This window comes from Sphaeramia orbicularis, chromosome 10, assembly GCF_902148855.1.
Source record: "Sphaeramia orbicularis chromosome 10, fSphaOr1.1, whole genome shotgun sequence".
Taxonomy (NCBI): domain Eukaryota; kingdom Metazoa; phylum Chordata; class Actinopteri; order Kurtiformes; family Apogonidae; genus Sphaeramia; species Sphaeramia orbicularis.
The window spans coordinates 22,201,884-22,220,891 of NC_043966.1; the positions used below are offsets into that span (position 1 = coordinate 22,201,884).

Here is a 19,008-nt window from a genome sequence, read left to right on the forward strand (position 1 = left end):
TACCTTTAGAGAAACTGACGTTGGATAAATACAATCGGGGCCATCTCTTTAATGAATTTTGGTTGCCTTTACTTTCTGGTATGGAGAAAGTTTGAGTTTGTAGATCATGAATACTGCCCTATTATTGCTATTTATGTTACAGCATGCATAATTATGCTCATGCTTATGTTGTTACCCTTATTAATGTTATTGTGAGGATGATGATGATGATGATGATGATTTTTGTTGTTGTTGTTATTATTATTATTTTTTATTTTATTATAATTTTTATTTATTTTTTTTATTTTTATTTTTTTAATTTATTTATTTTCTCTTTAGACATGTATATTTTTGGCCTGTTACTTTTGTGTGTGTTTAGTTGATTTATTTCTTTAGGGATGGGAGGTGGGAAGAACACACAAAGGAGAATTGTAAAAAGTGAGACCCAGTATGACTATGTTTGTACTGTATCTGGAGGATTCTCTTGTGTGAAATAAAAAGATATTAAAAAAAAAAAAAAAAAAAAAAAAAGAAAGAAAAAAAAAAAATGCAATGGAAATAAGCCTGAACATTGCTCGTTATTTATTATTTTAATTTTCACTGTATTGTATATGAATGTGTTTTTACTCTTACCTTATATATCGCCATGTTTTTTTGTACTTTATTTTACTTATGTTTATTTGTATTACTGTATTATTATCCTCAATGAGAGTTTGTACTTTTCACTAGCCCAGTTAAAAAAAAAGTTTTTGGACACCCCGGGCCTTCGTTACATATTGAATTAAAAACACTTTTAAGTCTCTAAGTGCAATTTCTTTCAAGTGCGAGAACATGCCAGCCAGGATTAGAGCTAAATAATAATATATGATGTGATGTATATGTTTAAATTTTTGTCAATAACGATAATATTTGGAACTGGCATGTTGAAACCATAAGAAATGTAGTTTCATTGTTATTATTATTATTATTATTATTATTATTATTATTTTTGTTGTTGTTGTTGTTAGCAATATATGATTTTTTTTTAGTTTTCCGAAGATATTACATGATATTTGAGATTGTGTAAAATTTTAAAGGGTGACCAAAAACTTTTTTCCACTACTGTATTTTCACAAGGATAAAAAGATTGGTGTGCTACCAATGCTGAGGGGTAGGCTTTTAATTTTGATACAGTGTCTATCTAATTTTATTTATTTATTTTTTTCTAAATTAGCAAATAAATAAATGTGCAAAATGTAGGTTATGATATGTGTATGACTTGATAAATATTTAAACCTAACTTTCCCAATTCTAATGTTAGGAGACCAAACCAGAAAATGACTCTAAAGCTTCATAGGTTTGTGGTCTTATATGATAAAGTGTGTTGTAAAAGAAAAGAAAAGAAAAGAAAAGAAAAGAAAAGAAAAGAAAAAGAAAAGAAGGATCATGATATTTACATCATACATACAAATTTAGAATCTTTGTTACCTTTAAAGCTCTTCATGGCATCATGAGTTATCACTTTGTAAAACCATTACATTGCTTTTTAAATAAACAAGACACCAGACTTCATATGTTATGCACCATATTCCCCTTATATTGCATGTACAGGGTGGAGAAGCAAAATTTACAATATTTTGAGGCAGGGATTGAAAGACAGTGTATGACCAATTAGTTTATTTAAAGTCATGAGAATTTAAATCTTCAAATCATATTTTACTGCATTTCTAACAGTCTTGTTGTCTACCTCAAGTTCAATTGCCATTTTTCTCATGGATTTGGTTGGATCCTTTAGGATTTTGGATTTGAGAGCTTTAATAAAAGCTTTGGTACGTTTTTTGTTGCTTCCTCCACTTCCAGACTTTCTTGTAATAGTTTTGCTCATAGTCATTCTCTTCTTTACATTATAAACAGTCTTTATGGACACTCCAACTATTTTTGAAATCTCCTTTGGTGTGACGAGTGCATGCAGCAAATCACACACTCTTTGACGTTTGCTTTCCTGATTACTCATATGGGCAAAAGTTTCTGAAAAGGTATGGATAATAGCGTTAGGTATGATTATGACATCAATATATGTTTGGTTTCAAAACAATTGACTTAGTGCCTGCTGAGAAAAAACAACTTAATGTTCATTGTAAATTTTGCTTCCCCACCCTGTAAATAGCCACTGTAGTAGTAGCCCACAGTAGTCCCCTTCTATCGGCAACAAACTTTTACTTATTTTACATTTATGTATTCATTTAGAGCATTTTTGGATAAACAAGACCAAAGTTATATTCTTGTTTTATTTTATTTTGTATGGAAAAGGCATTTAATTAAGCACAAACCTAGTAAAACTCAAAGGACCCATTAACATAGAGGCGTTGTCAAACACCTTTGGGCTGCTGTACATCATATTATTTATTTATGCTTTAATTATTTTACAGAACCGAGCTCCACAATGAGGCTGCAAGTCTGAGGAGCAGCTTTCATAATCGAATTCGGCCCTACGTCCTATGTAACGTAATGACGTACATGACGTCAGATGTAAACTGGTGTACGTCGATACCGCCGGCCCTTCTCTGCTAAACTAACGTGGTATAGCTATCCATTTATAAGATAGCTTCACAGTGTATTGCTTATTTTACTCGTATTTACCGTTCCCGAATTAGTACAGTAAGTGCTGAGAAGCTTTGTTGGAGTTAAGAGAGGACCCTAACTCGATCAGCGAGGATGTTTAAAAAGTATGTTGACCATTCTCTCCGTATCGTAAGCTCGTAGTTAGCTTAGCCAGACGGCTAACTCATTTCCAGTCTCGTCTTTGAGCTTGTGTGAAGACTGATAATCAGTTGATCAGATCTGAAGTTATGTGTTATGCTACTTTGTTATTGTATGTGTTATCATGTCATGCCAGGACAACACCCGACTAGAGAAATAACTTGGAAATATTGTAAGTGGCAGCTGATTGGCACTGAAACCCTCAGAATTCATCTTACTAAAACTATTATTTACTTGTTATTGTTTCCATATGTTGTAAAAGTGACACATTTAAGAACACGAAAAACTGGTCAAGTTGGCGACGGGTAGTGTCATTGTAGGCACCATGAATCCATTGTCTAACGGTTAAGTGCATGATGACAGCGTAACAACAGTACATTTACAGGCCTACGTGTTTGACGTAGGGTTCTTTTTCTACTATGTTAAGGAGTGAAAAGCCAAACACAGTCAAGGCGATCTGTCATCTACTTGCGTTTAAAAAATGAGGATGTAAACGAAAAACTGGTCAAGGAGGCAAAGGTTCTTGCCATAGTTCCATTACATTCACACGACATGGATACAAGTGCATTTCTACATCTGAAACAGTGACTGAACATATAAATCATGTAAATGTTGAGCAGACATACACGTTTTAGGCAGACATTTCTAGTGTGTTATTCTGAGCAGCTGCAGACACACAGATACAGTATTCGTAATGTCAGTGTTTGATTTATACAGTTAATATTTAAAGTTTCTGATTAACGATATGATCAGTTCATTAAATTTAGGTGTGATCTTCAAAACTGTATATTTTATATTTTCTCTTTCAGATTTGATGAGAAGGAAAATGTGTCAAACTGTATCCAGCTGAAAACATCAGTGATCAAAGGAATCAAGAACCAGCTGTTGGAACAGTTTCCAGAAATTGAGTCATGGCTTAATCATATAATGCCAAAAAAAGATCCAGTCAAAATAGTGAGATGGTATGATTTCTCATTTAATTAGTTTCATTAAGGTTCTCACAGGACAAGACTAATTTCTGCTGCAGATTTTTATAATATGTTTTGTTCCTACAGCCATGAACACATTGAAATTTTGACAGTGAACGGAGAACTTCTTTTCTTCAGACAGAGAGAAGGACCCTTCTACCCAACGCTCCGGCTGCTGCATAAATGTATGGTTACACTACGATGGTTTGTTTCTGAATATATATTTTTTCACCATGATAATAATACCTCATTCTCTTTTTAGATCCTTTCATTCTTCCCCACCAGCAAGTAGATAAAGGGGCAATTAAATTTGTCTTGAGTGGAGCAAACATCATGTGTCCTGGACTGACGTCACCAGGTGCTAAGCTTTACCCAGCTGAAGCCGACACAGTAGTTGTATCCTTTCACAAGTGATGCCACGCCTCAAACTGTTTGTCATTTACATGGTAGTAGGTCTGCATTCATTCAGTGTTATCTAAACTACTGAATAAGGTGATTAAGATAAACAACTTACCATCTGCTGTTCTTAATTGTTAGAACATGACCAATTGTTGTCAAACATGCATGAGTAAAGTTAAATTCAAAATTATATTCATCAAGCAGCACAGCACCAGTTCCATGGTTTCAAAAGTAGGGTTGTTTAGAACTTGTAAAATGTGTTTAGTTGATGGTGCTCTTTGGTTTAGGACAGAGGTATTCAAATCTGGTCCTTGAGGGCCGGTATCCTGCATGTTTTGGATATTTCCCTCTTCCAGCACACCTGGTTCAATTAATGATCAGCTCATCATCAAGCTCTGCCGGATAGCGATGTAATGGCTTCCAGGTAAAGAGGGAAATATCTAAAACATGCAGGATACCGGCCCTCGAGGACCAGATTTGAATACCCCTGGTTTAGGACATGTACAAAATCAATAAACTACTATGAACTCCAAGTCACTGTCTTTTAAAGACTTAAACTTCTCCTATCCTAACGGCATGGTTAAGTTACACCTATATAAACCACTATATTTCAGTGGCTTCATCATGAAGTCAAAGCCTTTTTCATGATTTCCTAATGCTGAAATGTGTTGGAATATAGTTATTTCTATGTCACATTTGACCATGCTGTGACTATACAAGCATTTTAATATTCATAACAGAGAGTGCTTTGGAGGTCATTGGTGATTCCTTGGCACCAGTTTAATGTTGGTGGAAAAGAGCCAAGAGTGAACAAGGTCTCTGCCTTTCATTCCTTCAAACTCCTTTAAAAGTTTGGCTTCTCAATATAATAACATAATGTGCTGCACTTTTTTAGTTCCCCTCGGCCAAATATAGTGTAAGATTCTGTTGAAAGTTACTGCCCTATAATTTAGATTAGGTTGTCTTTGTGTAAAACTTATTACATACATGTTTATATTTGAATGTACTCAGATAATATAAATGCACGAGGCCATCTGACCTTAAAAAAGTCAGTCAAGGTGACCTACTTTTAATAGGTTTCTGCTCCATTCCAAGATGCATCCACAGTATACATTTGGTGCATATTGCTTAATGCATTCTTCAGATAATATGATTATTTCATTGGATGTACAGATGGACAGACAACAAAACAATTACAATACCCCTTTGGCCAGAAGTTGGCTGAGAAACTAGAATGAAATGAAACTACAAATGTTTCTCCATCCGACCAGATATATAAACAAAGCGAATCAGAATAGATTTTTGTCGTTATTTCAGCTGACTGTAAATGGGGGCTGTTTCACAACCTGTGGTTAAGCCTGCCCATTAGACAAACATTTAAACATACATGTCCAAAGACTCTGTAAAACTGGATGAAAATCTCACCTCACATGTTTTTGTTGTAAAATGTTTCATTTGGAAGAAGTCCTAATTCAGAATAATAATGTAGTATCCGTGCGCACAGACATTCAGTATGAACAGAATAAACCCAAGACATTTTGTCATCCAGCCCATATCCTCATAATTAAGATACATCTGAGAGTATATATCTGCTTTTGATGTCAACTTTCATCTAATTTTTTTTTCCCTTAATACATGCGTTCAGGCCATAATGGCAGAGGGGAAACAACATGCACTTTGTGTTGGAGTTATGAAGATGTCTGCAGATAGCATGTAAGATCTGAGTACATTTTACCAACACTTCCTTTTGGTTACTACTTTATAATGTTTGATACTTAAACAGGTTTATTCTGTGCAAACAGAGAAAAAGTCAACAAGGGAATTGGCATTGAGAACGTCCACTATCTGAATGATGGACTCTGGCACATGAAGACCTATAAATGATGAGTACCTGCCATACCAGCTCCTGGAACATGTGGAGCCATGATGCCATGACAGCAAAGCATGTGCTGCCAGTCAACTGTTTACACCCATGGACTTAGCTGTGTAACCTGCTGGAGGCTTTGAATCATTTGCAATTATGCACAAATAAAAAAAGATCCTGCTTCAAATCTGATTCTCAGTTGGTATTTTAGATATAACTCAATTAAAGATGAGCTGCACTGCCTATAAACATCAATTTAAATATAATGATATACACAGTTGTCTGTCCAGTTCCACTCTGTTCAGTCCTCCAGGGTGTTCGTTACATATTTATAGTCACCAAAGGAGTGTCGGGTTGATTCACAATGTTTGACCTGTTCCTCTGCTTTTGCCTCTATTATGGTTTATCAGAGCATCACATCCTCTATCAGACATGTAAGTACTGGTTTTTTAGTTCACGTACGCCACAGCCAACTCAACAATCCAGAAATAAACCCTTCCTTTTGTAAAACCTGAATGTTCAATTATTTTGCATTCACTATGAGATGTTTCTAATGTTTTGTCCTTTTCATTCTTATTAATAAAGGTGAGGTGACTGAAAAAAAACCTGCTCATCATTAGTTTCAACCTTTAAGATCATATATTTATAATCCAAGTAAATATTTAGTGGTATCATGTCAACATAATTTTTTGCAGCAGCAACGCAGATGTCCATTTCGGGGAGTGGGGCTATTTAGAACATGTATGTGTCCAATAAAAATACAAAAGATGAAATGGATGGAGAAATGAAAAGCCTCTGTGATGTTACTCAGATACAACATGTTTGATGGGGGCCTTATTTATCAGCACTGGGTATTTTTTTATAAAGCAAAACTTTGTTAGTTATGAGCTTATAAACACTGAATAATTTTATATCAAACGTAATTATTAACCACAGAGGCTTTATAGACAGGTTTCAGTCTAACATGGTACTGTGCTAAAGCCTTAATCAACAAGCAGATTTGTTCTCTTAAGATTCTGAAGACAATGTAAATTTGCATATTTTAGTCTCTGTGACAAAACACACAGGAAATATGAGAGCAGCATTAAAAACAAGAATTTCTGAAATTAAATGATCAGTATTTAATCTTATTGTAACTAACATGTCTTAAACTCCTCAAAAATATGACTATGACATCAAATGTTACACATTGTTTTGGTGACATTTTCTCACACTAAATACTGACTGTTGCCTGTAGTTTAGTTAATTTTTTGTGAGTTCTTAATACTGTGCATGATATCTCCTTGTATTTTCTTGATGTATCTTAACAAAGACACTGAGGAATAGATATTATCCTTGTTACAACCCTGTCAAAACGACATAGTACCAGACTAGAGATGTGATTATTTTGGGTTAGTAGTTTTAAGTCAACTTCAGTATTTTTAAAATCTTCCCAAACACATATGTAATGAATGTGCAAACAGTTCTGAGCTTTACCACAATTTCTATTTCACCCTCCTTCCCCTAAAAAGTGACTTTAATTTTTCACTGCATGTTCATAATGACATGGTGAGAGTTTTATGGTGAGTTTTGTAATAAAATACATTGCAAGTACATTGCAAATTAATGTTTTTTGTTGTTTTTTTTTACCTGTAGCTTATAAATGTAGAGCTAATCACAACTGTATTTTCCTAAATTTAGTCTCAAGACAACAACAAAAAATATCTTTTAGTTCTGAAGTTTTGGAACCACTGTTTTGCATTAATAGATATGTGCATAATAAATGGATAGAAAAAAGCCCTTACTTCACCATCATACAGGAGATTACATGCCGATTATTCACCACTGTTCACTACAGGTGCATTTTAGTATAAATTATGTTTAAAACCCCTGAAAATTTAGCTTCGAATTACTTCAATAGCACAATAATGTGATAATATTGGAATGTCTCCACAAAATTAAACAAGAGAAGCACTCGGAGAGCACAGACCTCCGCCAAGACAGATCTGCCCCCCCCCCCCATCACCACCAAAATTTAATCATTTCTTCTTTGTGCCAGTATCAACATTTCCTGAAAATTTCATGAAAACCCATCCCTAACTTTTTGAGTTATCTCGCTAACAAACAAACACACAAAGCAAAGTGATCACAACACCTCCTGGCGGAGGTAACAAGTGCAAATAAAGCAGAACTTACTGATATCTTTATGTATCATAAGGTGTTAAATACTGCTACGTGGAGTGGTTTGTTTAGACTTGCGATAAGTTGCTGCCAGCTTTTTCACGGAAATGTTCTGAAATCCTTATTGTTGCACATGTGATGCAACCTCTTCGGGATATTAACTCACCAACAGGTATTACAAGGTCACATGAAAATATCTTATTATAGATGAAGCAATACTGACCCATTATACTTTTGTACCCGACCCCACACTTACTAACCAACACTGCATTCATGTTGGCTGCATCGCACTGCCAGCCTTAATGCTTTTTTTCTTCTTGCACAACAGATACACAAAAGGCAAAGACGATATATGCAGAACACTACCAGCAGTCTACTGGTCAAGGATTAAACACAGAGAATAAATCAAGATTACTCTATGACCTGATAAGCAGTGAAAGCCAGTGAAATGTCCATCTACTGTGATATAAAATACCCAAATTAAAAGGAAAAGGATCAGATTCTGAGTGATCTGTGCTGAACTTTAGTCAAAAAACAACTGATCAGTCACAAATGCCAGCTGCAGTTTCTATCATTTTAATCTGTTTATAAAGCGCAGCAGAACCACAATTTGTATGTTTTTCTCTCAAGAAAAGTCAACATCACAAAAGCACATAAGTCAGAAATTAGATTTATTTAATTTCAGTTATTCAAAAGTCACTATTTAAAGGAGTCATCCGGACACTTTGACACCGGTGTGCTCTTTAAAAGTCCAGTGAGGATCTGAAACTGATTGGCCCACATAAAGAAACATGGATTTTACACTTTTTTTGTTTTGTTTTTTTAACATGTGGCAAGAAATATTTCACCCTTGCTTCAGCACTGAGGTATATTATTCTCCTTTATCTGTAAAGGCCAATTTGTACAATGTCATGTCCTTCATACACGGAGATAACCAAGCATAACATGGTGAGAAATGCACTTCATTTAGTTGGGCTGGAACGTGGTATCATCATTGGTGCAAACATACAGCCATTAAATCAGACAGTGCTATATTCTAAGAGGAAACAAAGATTATACAACAGTTAAATAGTTACAGACATTTGCCTATTTTTTTTGGAAATCAAGTTACATAATAAAAGCAGTTTACCCTATAGACAAAAGAAGAGCTAGAAGGTCCAGATAATCTTGTCTCATGTCACAATATTTATATATTTTCCAGCTCATGTTCAACCAATAGATCTTTTTCACAGCAAACATTTTGGTGATTCTAGTAACATGATGGATTTGTTCCTTACATGTTTTCTACACTGACATGGAATGCAGTCTTTCTTAATTAATAAAATTAGGCCTGTTAATTTTCTACCATATTGAGTGAAAATGTCTGCTGTGAAAAACATCCACTGACTCCATTTACCTACGCCACAAAAGAAACGGGGTGTTGAATGTGCAAAAAGGTACAAAATACATAAAAGTAATATTCCCACACTGGATCCAGTTTTACAAACAGCTTGAGAAACCATTTCCCAAACTTTAGGTTTGCCATCACAGAAGCAAAAACTTTAAAATGCCACATCCAGTCCAAGCAATGAACCTTTAGTCATTGTCTGAACCTTCAGGAGGGTAAAACTCCAGCAAGTCGCGGAAATCGTGTCCATAAGGACGAAGTCTGTAAACTCCAAACATCATAACCTGCATTTGATTCGGTGACATCCCGTTGAATGTGACCGCCATATCTGAGCAGCAGCCCTCCACGACGTTGGAGGGGTTGTCTTTCATGCTCTCCGATATCAGGCTTTCGATGCTCTTGCTGTTAAACAGGCCTTTCCCGTGTGCGTCTTCCCCATTCTCTGCAAACACACCTGTATATTTAAGACACACAGCCAGCTGCTTGTCCTCGCTCAGCTTCCATAGTGTACGTCCTCTCTCTGGACATTTGTCCTGATCCTGAAACACATTCACCAGCCTTTTCAGGGCTTCGTAGCTCAGAACGATCCCACTGTCATACGATACGTACTCTAGCTCCCCTGACTTCATTGCGTGGCCTAGATAGAAGGGCTCACTCGGATCCTTTGTGAGCACCAGATGCTTTAGGTTCTCAATGATGGCAAATGTGGTGGGTTGTGCCACAAAAAACCATTGCAGGTCCCCAGCATTATCGTAAGCGTGCTTCAGAGCTTTCCGTAACCTGGCCCAGTCATCTTTTTCATTCAGGTCTACGGCCTCCAGGGCCTTCGATGACTCTGAGGTGTAAAATACAGCCTTGTCACAGTGTTTGCTCCACGTGTCCGCAGCAGTAGCCCAGTAAACCAGGATCTTTGGTTGGACCATGATAATGCAATACACTCTGACTTGATTGCTCCACTCTTGCACTTGACTGTCAGTGAGGCGTTTTAGCTCGTCTTTACTAGCAGCTTTGACGTGATGGTGATGATGGCTGTCCTCTTTTCTGGACTCGGGGATGGGGCTGAAACTAGTGAGGAGTGACAGCACCAAGCAGAAGACCCCACCCATCGCCATCCCTTTCATGAAGGAGCCTCCTTCAGTTAACATTTTGGCAGCTGACACTGAGGAGCAAAAGACAGAAAACAAATAATAGTGTTACTCAGTACAAGCTCATTTAGAATTGGAAAAAAAAAAAAAAAACAGTTGAGAGACGAATAACAAACAGCAGCTTTTACTCTGTTCAGACCTGGCTTTAACATGCCTGTTTGTAATCTGGTCAAAAATAAACAGCTCAAAATATGACATGTTGCATTAGAATGAGTCTCCAGATAGGTTTCACTTCCTCGCTCTATAAACCAAATTAATAAGCACAATCAGCACATCTATAATCCAAATAGAGCACAAAATTTCTGTTTCGTCCAGCAAATTTGAATGACAGTGGTCCATGATTAACAGGTGGGCTTTGTTTTTTGTAAAAGACTCTCTGGAGGAGTGTTTTTCTAATTAATGTCAAAAATTAAATCACTGCAAAGCTCAAGGTAGGGTTTTTTTATTGCTTGTTACTCAATGTACAAGCTGATGTAACTCAATTGACCTAAAATGTGGCAGCTTTAACCATTTTCATTTATTGTTACTGTTTCTCTCACAGGACATGCTTTAGTGATAACTGGATCTTCAAGCACTTATAACATGTTTATGAATTAAAACAGTTTCCATATATCTTTGTGGGCTTTTCAGATGTCTGCCAAACTGCACAGCAGATCTAAATGCATCATGAGATTGAACCATGAAATATATGTTAATGTCTGGTCTGAACAGGGTCTTTATCATAGAGGGGTTCACTTCTCATCAAAATCCAGTAACAAACAGAATAGAGACAGAGATCAGAGGAAAAAGACAAAACAATGGCACTTTCTGAGACATACTTTTAGGCCAACATGGAGGAAAAGCTCCTCTGTTGCTGGGCAATGGCTAATACATTACCTTCTAGTTCTTATTAATCTAAGTTCAATGACCAGGTGAATTTCCTGGTTTCTGAGAATTTACATGAAACAGTTTCAAGTATTTCAAGTATCAGAGCTTCAGAGGTCACATGAATGATACTTGACTATCTAGGTGACAAAGTGGGTGAACTGACAGGAACCATGTTGTATAAAACAGTGGTACAGTATAATAATAATAATAATAATAATAATAATAATAAGAAGAAGAAGAAGAAGAAGAAGAAGAAGAAGAAAATAATAACAATAATAATAATAATAAACATTACTTCCCTTTCCCATCTTGACTGAAAGATTTAAGACTGCAATGTCAATATTTAACTACACAGAAAAATCTAAATTTTTTAATCACTTTTTTGAGCCAGTAGCTTATATTGATGTTATTATTAAAATACAACTCATTAATAATAAATAAAATGACATACAACTGTCGAACTTGAATGATCACGTCATCCATTTGCATTGTCTGTTTGCTTAAACGGATCTGCACTTCCTGCAGAACACGTCTAAATAAAACAGAGTGCTGACAATATCCCTTTGCAACCACACTATCAATACAGCCTTCAGTAAAGATGACCTGCATGCAGGTAGTGAACAAACAGCAAGCTAAGGTAAATGCAGTTAAACTAGTTCACTAATCCTACCACTGTGTACTTCTTCAATCAGTAAAACTGGACTACTCTGGTATTTGAGGTTTTAGATATTTACCTTCTGTGTTTGCAGGGTTTACTTATGAGGCTGTGATTAGTGCTCAGCTTTAGAGCTGCGATGATTAGTAAACCAAAAGAACAGCAATCTGCTGCTTTAATAATCCTATTTATAATTTGTCAACAAAGATTATCAGCAGTGAGGATTTGTTCATGATTTTTTTACTCAGTAACTAAGCTATTACTGTACTTTCTGGATTAGTTAAACAGTGGGTTGCTCTGTAATATTTCAGAAGATAGTCTAGGATGTCCATTGTTTAAGACAGGGGTGTCAAACTCATTTTAGTTTAGGGGCCACATTAAGCCGAATTTGATCTGAAGTGGGCCAGACCAGTGAAATAATAACATAATAACATATAAACAATGTCAACTCCAAACTTTCCTCTATGTTTTAGAGCGAAAAAAGTAAAATTATCTGATGAAAATGTTTATATCTACCAACTATCCTTTAAAACATGGGTGTCAAACTCATGTCAGTTCAGGGGACAAATTCAGCCAAATTTGATCTAAAGTGGGTTGGACCAGTGAAATAATAACATAATAGTATATAAATAATGTCAACTGCAAACTTTCCTTACATGATGAAAAAGTTTACATCTATAAACCGTTCTTTAAAACAATGTGAATAACATGTACACCCTAAAATTTGTTAAGTAAATAAGTGCAATTTTAACAATATTCTGCCTCAGTTTATCATTGACGTCATGTTCATTACAACTTACAGATCACAGTGGATCTACAAATACACTAAATATTCAGTAACAGGCAGAATATTGTCAAAATTACACTTAAGTCTCTTCAGACATTTCAGGTTTTTCATATTTGTTCAGGATATTTACGTTTTTGGTGAAATTATAGTTTGTTTTAGTGTAAATAAAGGAAAATTCCATGAAAATATTTACATTTACAAAAAGAAAAAATTGGACTTGTAAGAATTTATAGGTTATTATGATAATATCTTTCCCGGTCTGTATGTGGAACCTCAACCAAATTTTCTGTGATCATCTTCAGTGTAATTTTTGCATTTCACAAATTCATCCTGCGGGCCGGATTGGAACCTTTGGCGGGCCACATTTGGCCCCCAGGCTGGATGTTTGACACCCCTGGTCTAAGATATATTTTGTCTGCCCATCTAACTTTTTTTTTTTTTTTTTTTTTTTTTTTTTATCTTCTCTGTAATTATTACCTCTGAAGTACCTCTACCCTTTGATACTCTATGTGCCTTATTGTATACCACATTTCATGTTCTGTTTAAATATACCAATTTTGTTCTGTACATTTCATGAATTAAAATAAATGTCTGCCCTACAACAGAAAAGCCAAACACATTTATTTTTCTCACGAGACTAGAAAAACCATGACAACACTACATCTGCAGGGAACGTTACAAACAATTATCAGATATTCGACAACCCATTTTCCTGTTACTGACTGATCAATGCGTTATTTACACCCATACAGTGAGTCAGGCACTAAAATTCAGACAGAGCACACTGTCAGGATGACATTTAGCTTTTACAACTTGTACTGTCACATTTTTGGTCAGATGCCACGTTACACTTGTAGGTATGTGACTGTTGCTGTTCTTGTTCTTTTTACAAGCCTGAACTCGACCTAAACAAAAATAGGTAAATTTCGACTGATCGGGATCTGACCTGATCTGTTCTCATCACGAGTATTAACATTAAATCGGGGCTTTTAACGACAGGGTTGAACGGACTTCTCTGTGTACAGAAGGCTGAATGCGTACCATAAGTAACACACTATGGCTGACTAAAGGATTTTATAAGCGACGTAACAGAGAAATAAACCATATTTACTATACCTAGCGACGTGCTGCCGTGAGAGATGGTGCTCCTGCTTCGGCTCACCTCCTACTTTTCCTGTTTGGTAGGATTTCCAGCGTCAGCAGGAGAGTTAATTAACAACTAGGTAGGGCCATGTTTGCTTCCAGGTTCACGTTAGTATTAAACCTCAACTCTACCCACTTCCGCCTTCTCTGATCACGTGACCTCCATACGGTCGCGTTCGAATAATTTTAGCGTTTTTTTCTCGTTAATCTTTTTCACTAAATCAGATTTTTAAAACACATTTTACATAAACTGTTATTTTTTTTATTGTTAATCGTTAACATATTTAGATTACTTTTTTTTTTTTTTTTTTTAAAGAGTTATAGATATAATTGTCTTAAAATAGCTGTGTTCATTTGGTTCCTGCTTTATTTTCTGCTTTTATTTAGACAAATTAAGATTCTTATTTCCATTAGAACTTTGAGTTGTATCATGACATTTTTTGTGAATCGGGAAAATTAATACAAATGAATACGACGTCAGTGCAGCTGCTGAGCACTTTCATGAAGTTCTGGACACAGGAAGTATAGGCTAAATGCACTTAAACCCTTTCATGCATGAATTATGAGAACCTTAGTCAAGATTTTTTTTTCCTGATTGCTTTTATTCCTCTTTAGGCATGAAAATAATAATGTGATTGAATTTTTTTGATGAACCTATTTGTCATGGAGTTACAAAAACCATGTGTTTAATTTTTGAAGCAAAGAAACATGTATTTAAAACTTAGTATTGGAAAGTGATATACTGTATGAAAACTATGAAATAAACATTTTTAATGTAGCTAATGTGATGTTGTCTTGTAGTTGTTACTCACTTCAATGGAGATAATATGCAAAAAAAAAAAAAAAAAAGAAAAGAAAACTTAATTACAGTCTTATAACAATTAGCAACTGATTTACACTAAAACATGTTACTGCAGATCAGGTTTCTCAAGAACAGCAAAGTTCTAGTAATGGTATGAATGTCAGTGTATGGGATAATGCATGAGTGTCCACTGTGTTGGCTGATATGTAACTAAAACAATAAAACCCGTGAATATACAAGAGAACATCTGTAGAATAGCTGTCCACTGCAGTGGCCACTATACATGAAAGGGTTAACATTGACATTATTGTGTTGTCAGTTTTACACATACAAAGCAAAGAAAATAGTCTTTCCCCAGCAAAATCTTACAGGTTACACTCATTAATACTATACATGCAGTACAGACACGGCCAAAAGTTTTAGAAATGACTTATATGTGATTTATTTGTCGATATAAATTTTTTAAACCTATACAATGCTTCTAAGTGTTCTTCAATGTACCTCAGACACACATGGAAATTAAAAAAAAATTTTTTTTTGCTCAAACAAAAATTGTGTGCTGTGCAAAAGTCTTGGTGTTTACTTTGTTATATTTGCAGGGTTATAATGGCCACATGCCTTTATTTCTGACAAGACATATACAAGAAAAACATGTACACAATGCATATTTGTTTTAATACTAGTAACACTGGTAACGCTGTATGTCCAGCTGCACATTTATTACTACAAAGACTGAGAAAGGCATATGTGTGGTCATACATTTAAGAAAAAAACATATGAATATTGTGGAAGCTATGTGAGATCATCTGGACAGAGAAAAGGATAAAAGACAATCAACATTCTGAGATATTCTGAAGGTGTGTAATATAACACAAAATAATTTTAGAAAACATCCAGACAGTTGACCCAAGAGTTAAATATTTAATGAATCCAAATGGAGGTCACACTAAATATTGACTTTACCTACAGAAGCTGTTAAGTTCAGATTTGATTTTTGTTTTTTTCATTATTTGTGTGTGTGTGTTTCAATAATGTGCACATATTTCCTGTGTATTACTTGCAGTTAATATCTGCACAGTATAGTACACCCCTGCAAAAATAGCAATGCTAAATGGTGCCAAAGACTTTACATTGTACTCTACATTGCTGACAGTATTGTTAAATATGATCTTTAGATGATTTTCATAAACTGAAAAACTCAGAATAATGAACAATGCATCTGGCCGGCAGTTTACTGTTATTATTGAATAGTGCCAAAAATACTGAAAATTGCAAACACCCATATTTAAAACTGATTAGATTTCTCTCTGCAATGGCAAAGTGGACATACTACACATCTTTAATTTAATCAGTTTAGGCAAATGAAACAGCTAGATTTGACACATTTTAAAATGACTCTTTCGTGGCAAAAATGATTAACATCCCCAAATATTCACAAATAACTATATAAGCAGCAGTTTCTTGAAGTCAGTGCTTGAAAAACAAGCAATTAGATGATAATTAACCTCAGTGTTTTAAAATAGTGAACTCATTAATAGCTATAAATGAATTCATTATCACCACAATAAAAGATGTTAACATGAATCACTCTACATAATCCGTGTGTCTGCTTTAAATTTATTGTTTGACCTTAAAACTAAAGCCTCACTGACGACTCAGCAGCCAGATGGATCATATACTTTTTTTTTCTAAATTACTGTCGCAATTTCAGAGACGTGAAGACAACCTTATAAATCACCTGGCAGCTCATAAACTCATCCAAAGAACATTACTTACCTTTCAGTTTGATAAAACGCCTTGTGGCCCACAGATTCTCTGAACTTGTGTTAATGTTTTCTGGAAACAGATATTGGCCTTGCTCTACATTTTATACTTTTATGACAGAAAATTTCAAACTACTGTATGTAACACAATCATATCAGATTCTTTTTATATATTAAAAAAAAAGTGCATATAATGAGCCAAGATTAGTTCATCATTAGGTACAGATTTGAAAAATCATAGACATTCATGTGTCTGTGACTGATTAATTACCAGTGTTTTGTTATTATAATATTGTGCCAAAGTTTCAGGGTAAAATCTGTAAAATCCATATTTACTCATCTTGTTTTGATGTTTTAATATGTGTTTAATGCTGCTTTCATGATATATCTTTGTCCTATTTAGTTCAAAGCATCACATTTTCTTACTCTTTCAGTTTCAAAATTAAAGTATGCACAATATTATGTTAGCAGCTTATAATTTAATCAGTATTTTAAATATGTTTAATTCAACTTAATATTTATAAATTTACCTTTAGAATATTTTGTAAAGTAAATGTTGCTATTAGTTACAGATAAAGTATTAATTCACCACAGTCTCTGTTTTTGCAATGTGGTTTGATTAATATATCTGAATTAAAATTAGGGAAAATATAGAGAAATCAAATATAAATGCTGGTATTCAGTGATTATTAGACCCTTACATTTTCAGACCTCCATGACTTGTATTAAATAGATAAATCCTGACATGTTATTATAGGTCATAGGTTAATATAGGTCACAGTCCAACCAGTTAAACACACGTTTTTATTCTTGTTCTTTGTTATTTATTGTGATCCAGGCAGCTTTTACAACGTATTTATTGCACATGTTCATACTGTGATGACAATGAAATAACAATTTATGGGTCAAACTGCACAAAAGCAAAGGATGACACATCTGTACCTGGAACACTATACAATCTATACAATAATGTGACCAATTTGTCCTTTCAGACATTTATAATGAATTGAAGTGACGTCGACACGTGAAGTGACACAGCTCACGTCTCAGTGTGTACCTGAGATGATCAATGATATGACCCAACAGCCCATCAGGTGTCGGACATAAAGCATTGGAGGCTTGTGGGACAGCTGCTGATTACTGCAGCAGAGCAAACATTTGTTAGGGCTCTCTGAACAAGCAGAGATAGGCTCAGGCTGAATCGACAGGGTCCCCTAAATTGTGTCTATGACGCCTGATCCATCGTGTCAAAACCATTAAGGAGGAGAATGGGTGTGATGATAATGTATTGATCAGATGGTGATGGATGGCTGTTCAGGGTATATAAGTGAACTTGTGTACCAAGTCAAGGTATAGTCCAGAACTAGCCATCTTCAGATAGAGGCACCATGCTTTCAGTAGCTCTGTTTTACCTCATAGCTGTGATTTGTTCAGCAAGATGGACACATGCTTTACCTCTGTACCCTGACTCCAACCTGGAACCACAAGCAGGTATGGATATTTTATCATTTTAATTTTATCACTTCACCTGCTTGACCATGTTGCTTTTGTCACAGGAAACACTAAGGTACATTTATTTATTTATTTATTTATTTATTAGGGACAGTGCATATCAATGAACATCTACAACAATTGCAGCTGTAAATATGCCAGACTGTAGCAACAGCATTAATTTCCATCTGTAGTCCCTTGGCAGGTAACAAGAAAGACAACTAACAAAAACTACTATTATTTGGCTACAAACTAAAAATGTACTTGTGCTCTTTCAGTGATAACAGGTCTTTTTTATATATATATTTTAGTTTTTTTATTGTCAATTCACTAGATGTACAGAACATACAGTGAATTGAGATACCATTTCTCTATATTTGTCTGATAGCATGTACAAGATAAATATCAAACCTTTTTGCAATAGCAGCGTAATCAGTATAGTAATGGTTATGTGGTGATGAGGTGCATAAAGAAAGAAAACCGCAGCAGATATAACAATAGTGCAATGTAGCAGATGTGACATATAAGAAATATCACAGATTCTAAGTCTGCTGAGTCTTCTATGTTTTGTAATAGAAAAAGTTGTATCAGTTTCATGATTGTGGAGTGTTTTTTCTCTACAGATTTCATTCAGAAACTAGTTACAGAGGTGGAGGATGGACCAAACCCTGCTGAGGGGGAGCAGAGGGATGTGAGTAACCTGTATCCTCTACTGATGCCACACAGCGGAGGCAGAGACCCCTGGAATAAAGGTACAAACCAGTAACTCAACATGCACGTACATGAGTCAAAGTCACAGCCAAATTAATCATATTTCATGTTCTTTATTATGTGATTTTCAGTGATAAAGGATTCAGCA

The 19,008-nt window shown here is 35.1% G+C and overlaps 2 protein-coding genes across 4 annotated transcripts; one reads left to right on the plus strand and one right to left on the minus strand.

The window, feature by feature from the left end:
* The first annotated feature begins 2,498 nt into the window (after positions 1-2,498).
* mcts1 (MCTS1 re-initiation and release factor) lies at positions 2,499-6,544 on the plus strand. The gene is made up of 6 exons (XM_030145163.1): positions 2,499-2,684; positions 3,528-3,680; positions 3,774-3,871; positions 3,949-4,082; positions 5,731-5,798; positions 5,888-6,544. Exons 1-6 carry the CDS (start codon positions 2,674-2,676, stop codon positions 5,967-5,969), a joined length of 546 nt encoding a protein of 181 aa, XP_030001023.1. The 5' UTR covers positions 2,499-2,673; the 3' UTR covers positions 5,970-6,544.
* A 2,219-nt stretch (positions 6,545-8,763) lies between these two features.
* On the minus strand, positions 8,764-14,226 carry c1galt1c1 (C1GALT1-specific chaperone 1). 3 transcript variants are annotated; one of them, XM_030145161.1, is made up of 2 exons: positions 14,073-14,226; positions 8,764-10,657 (listed from the first exon to the last, which is right to left on the minus strand). In XM_030145161.1, exon 2 carries the CDS (start codon positions 10,639-10,641, stop codon positions 9,685-9,687), a length of 957 nt encoding a protein of 318 aa, XP_030001021.1. In that variant the 5' UTR covers positions 10,642-10,657; positions 14,073-14,226; the 3' UTR covers positions 8,764-9,684. The 3 variants fall into 3 exon arrangements, with proteins under 3 accessions (XP_030001021.1, XP_030001019.1, XP_030001022.1); XM_030145159.1 differs by having other exon boundaries at positions 8,764-10,655; positions 14,067-14,226; XM_030145162.1 differs by having other exon boundaries at positions 8,764-10,655; positions 14,113-14,214.
* Positions 14,227-19,008: the final 4,782 nt, after the last annotated feature.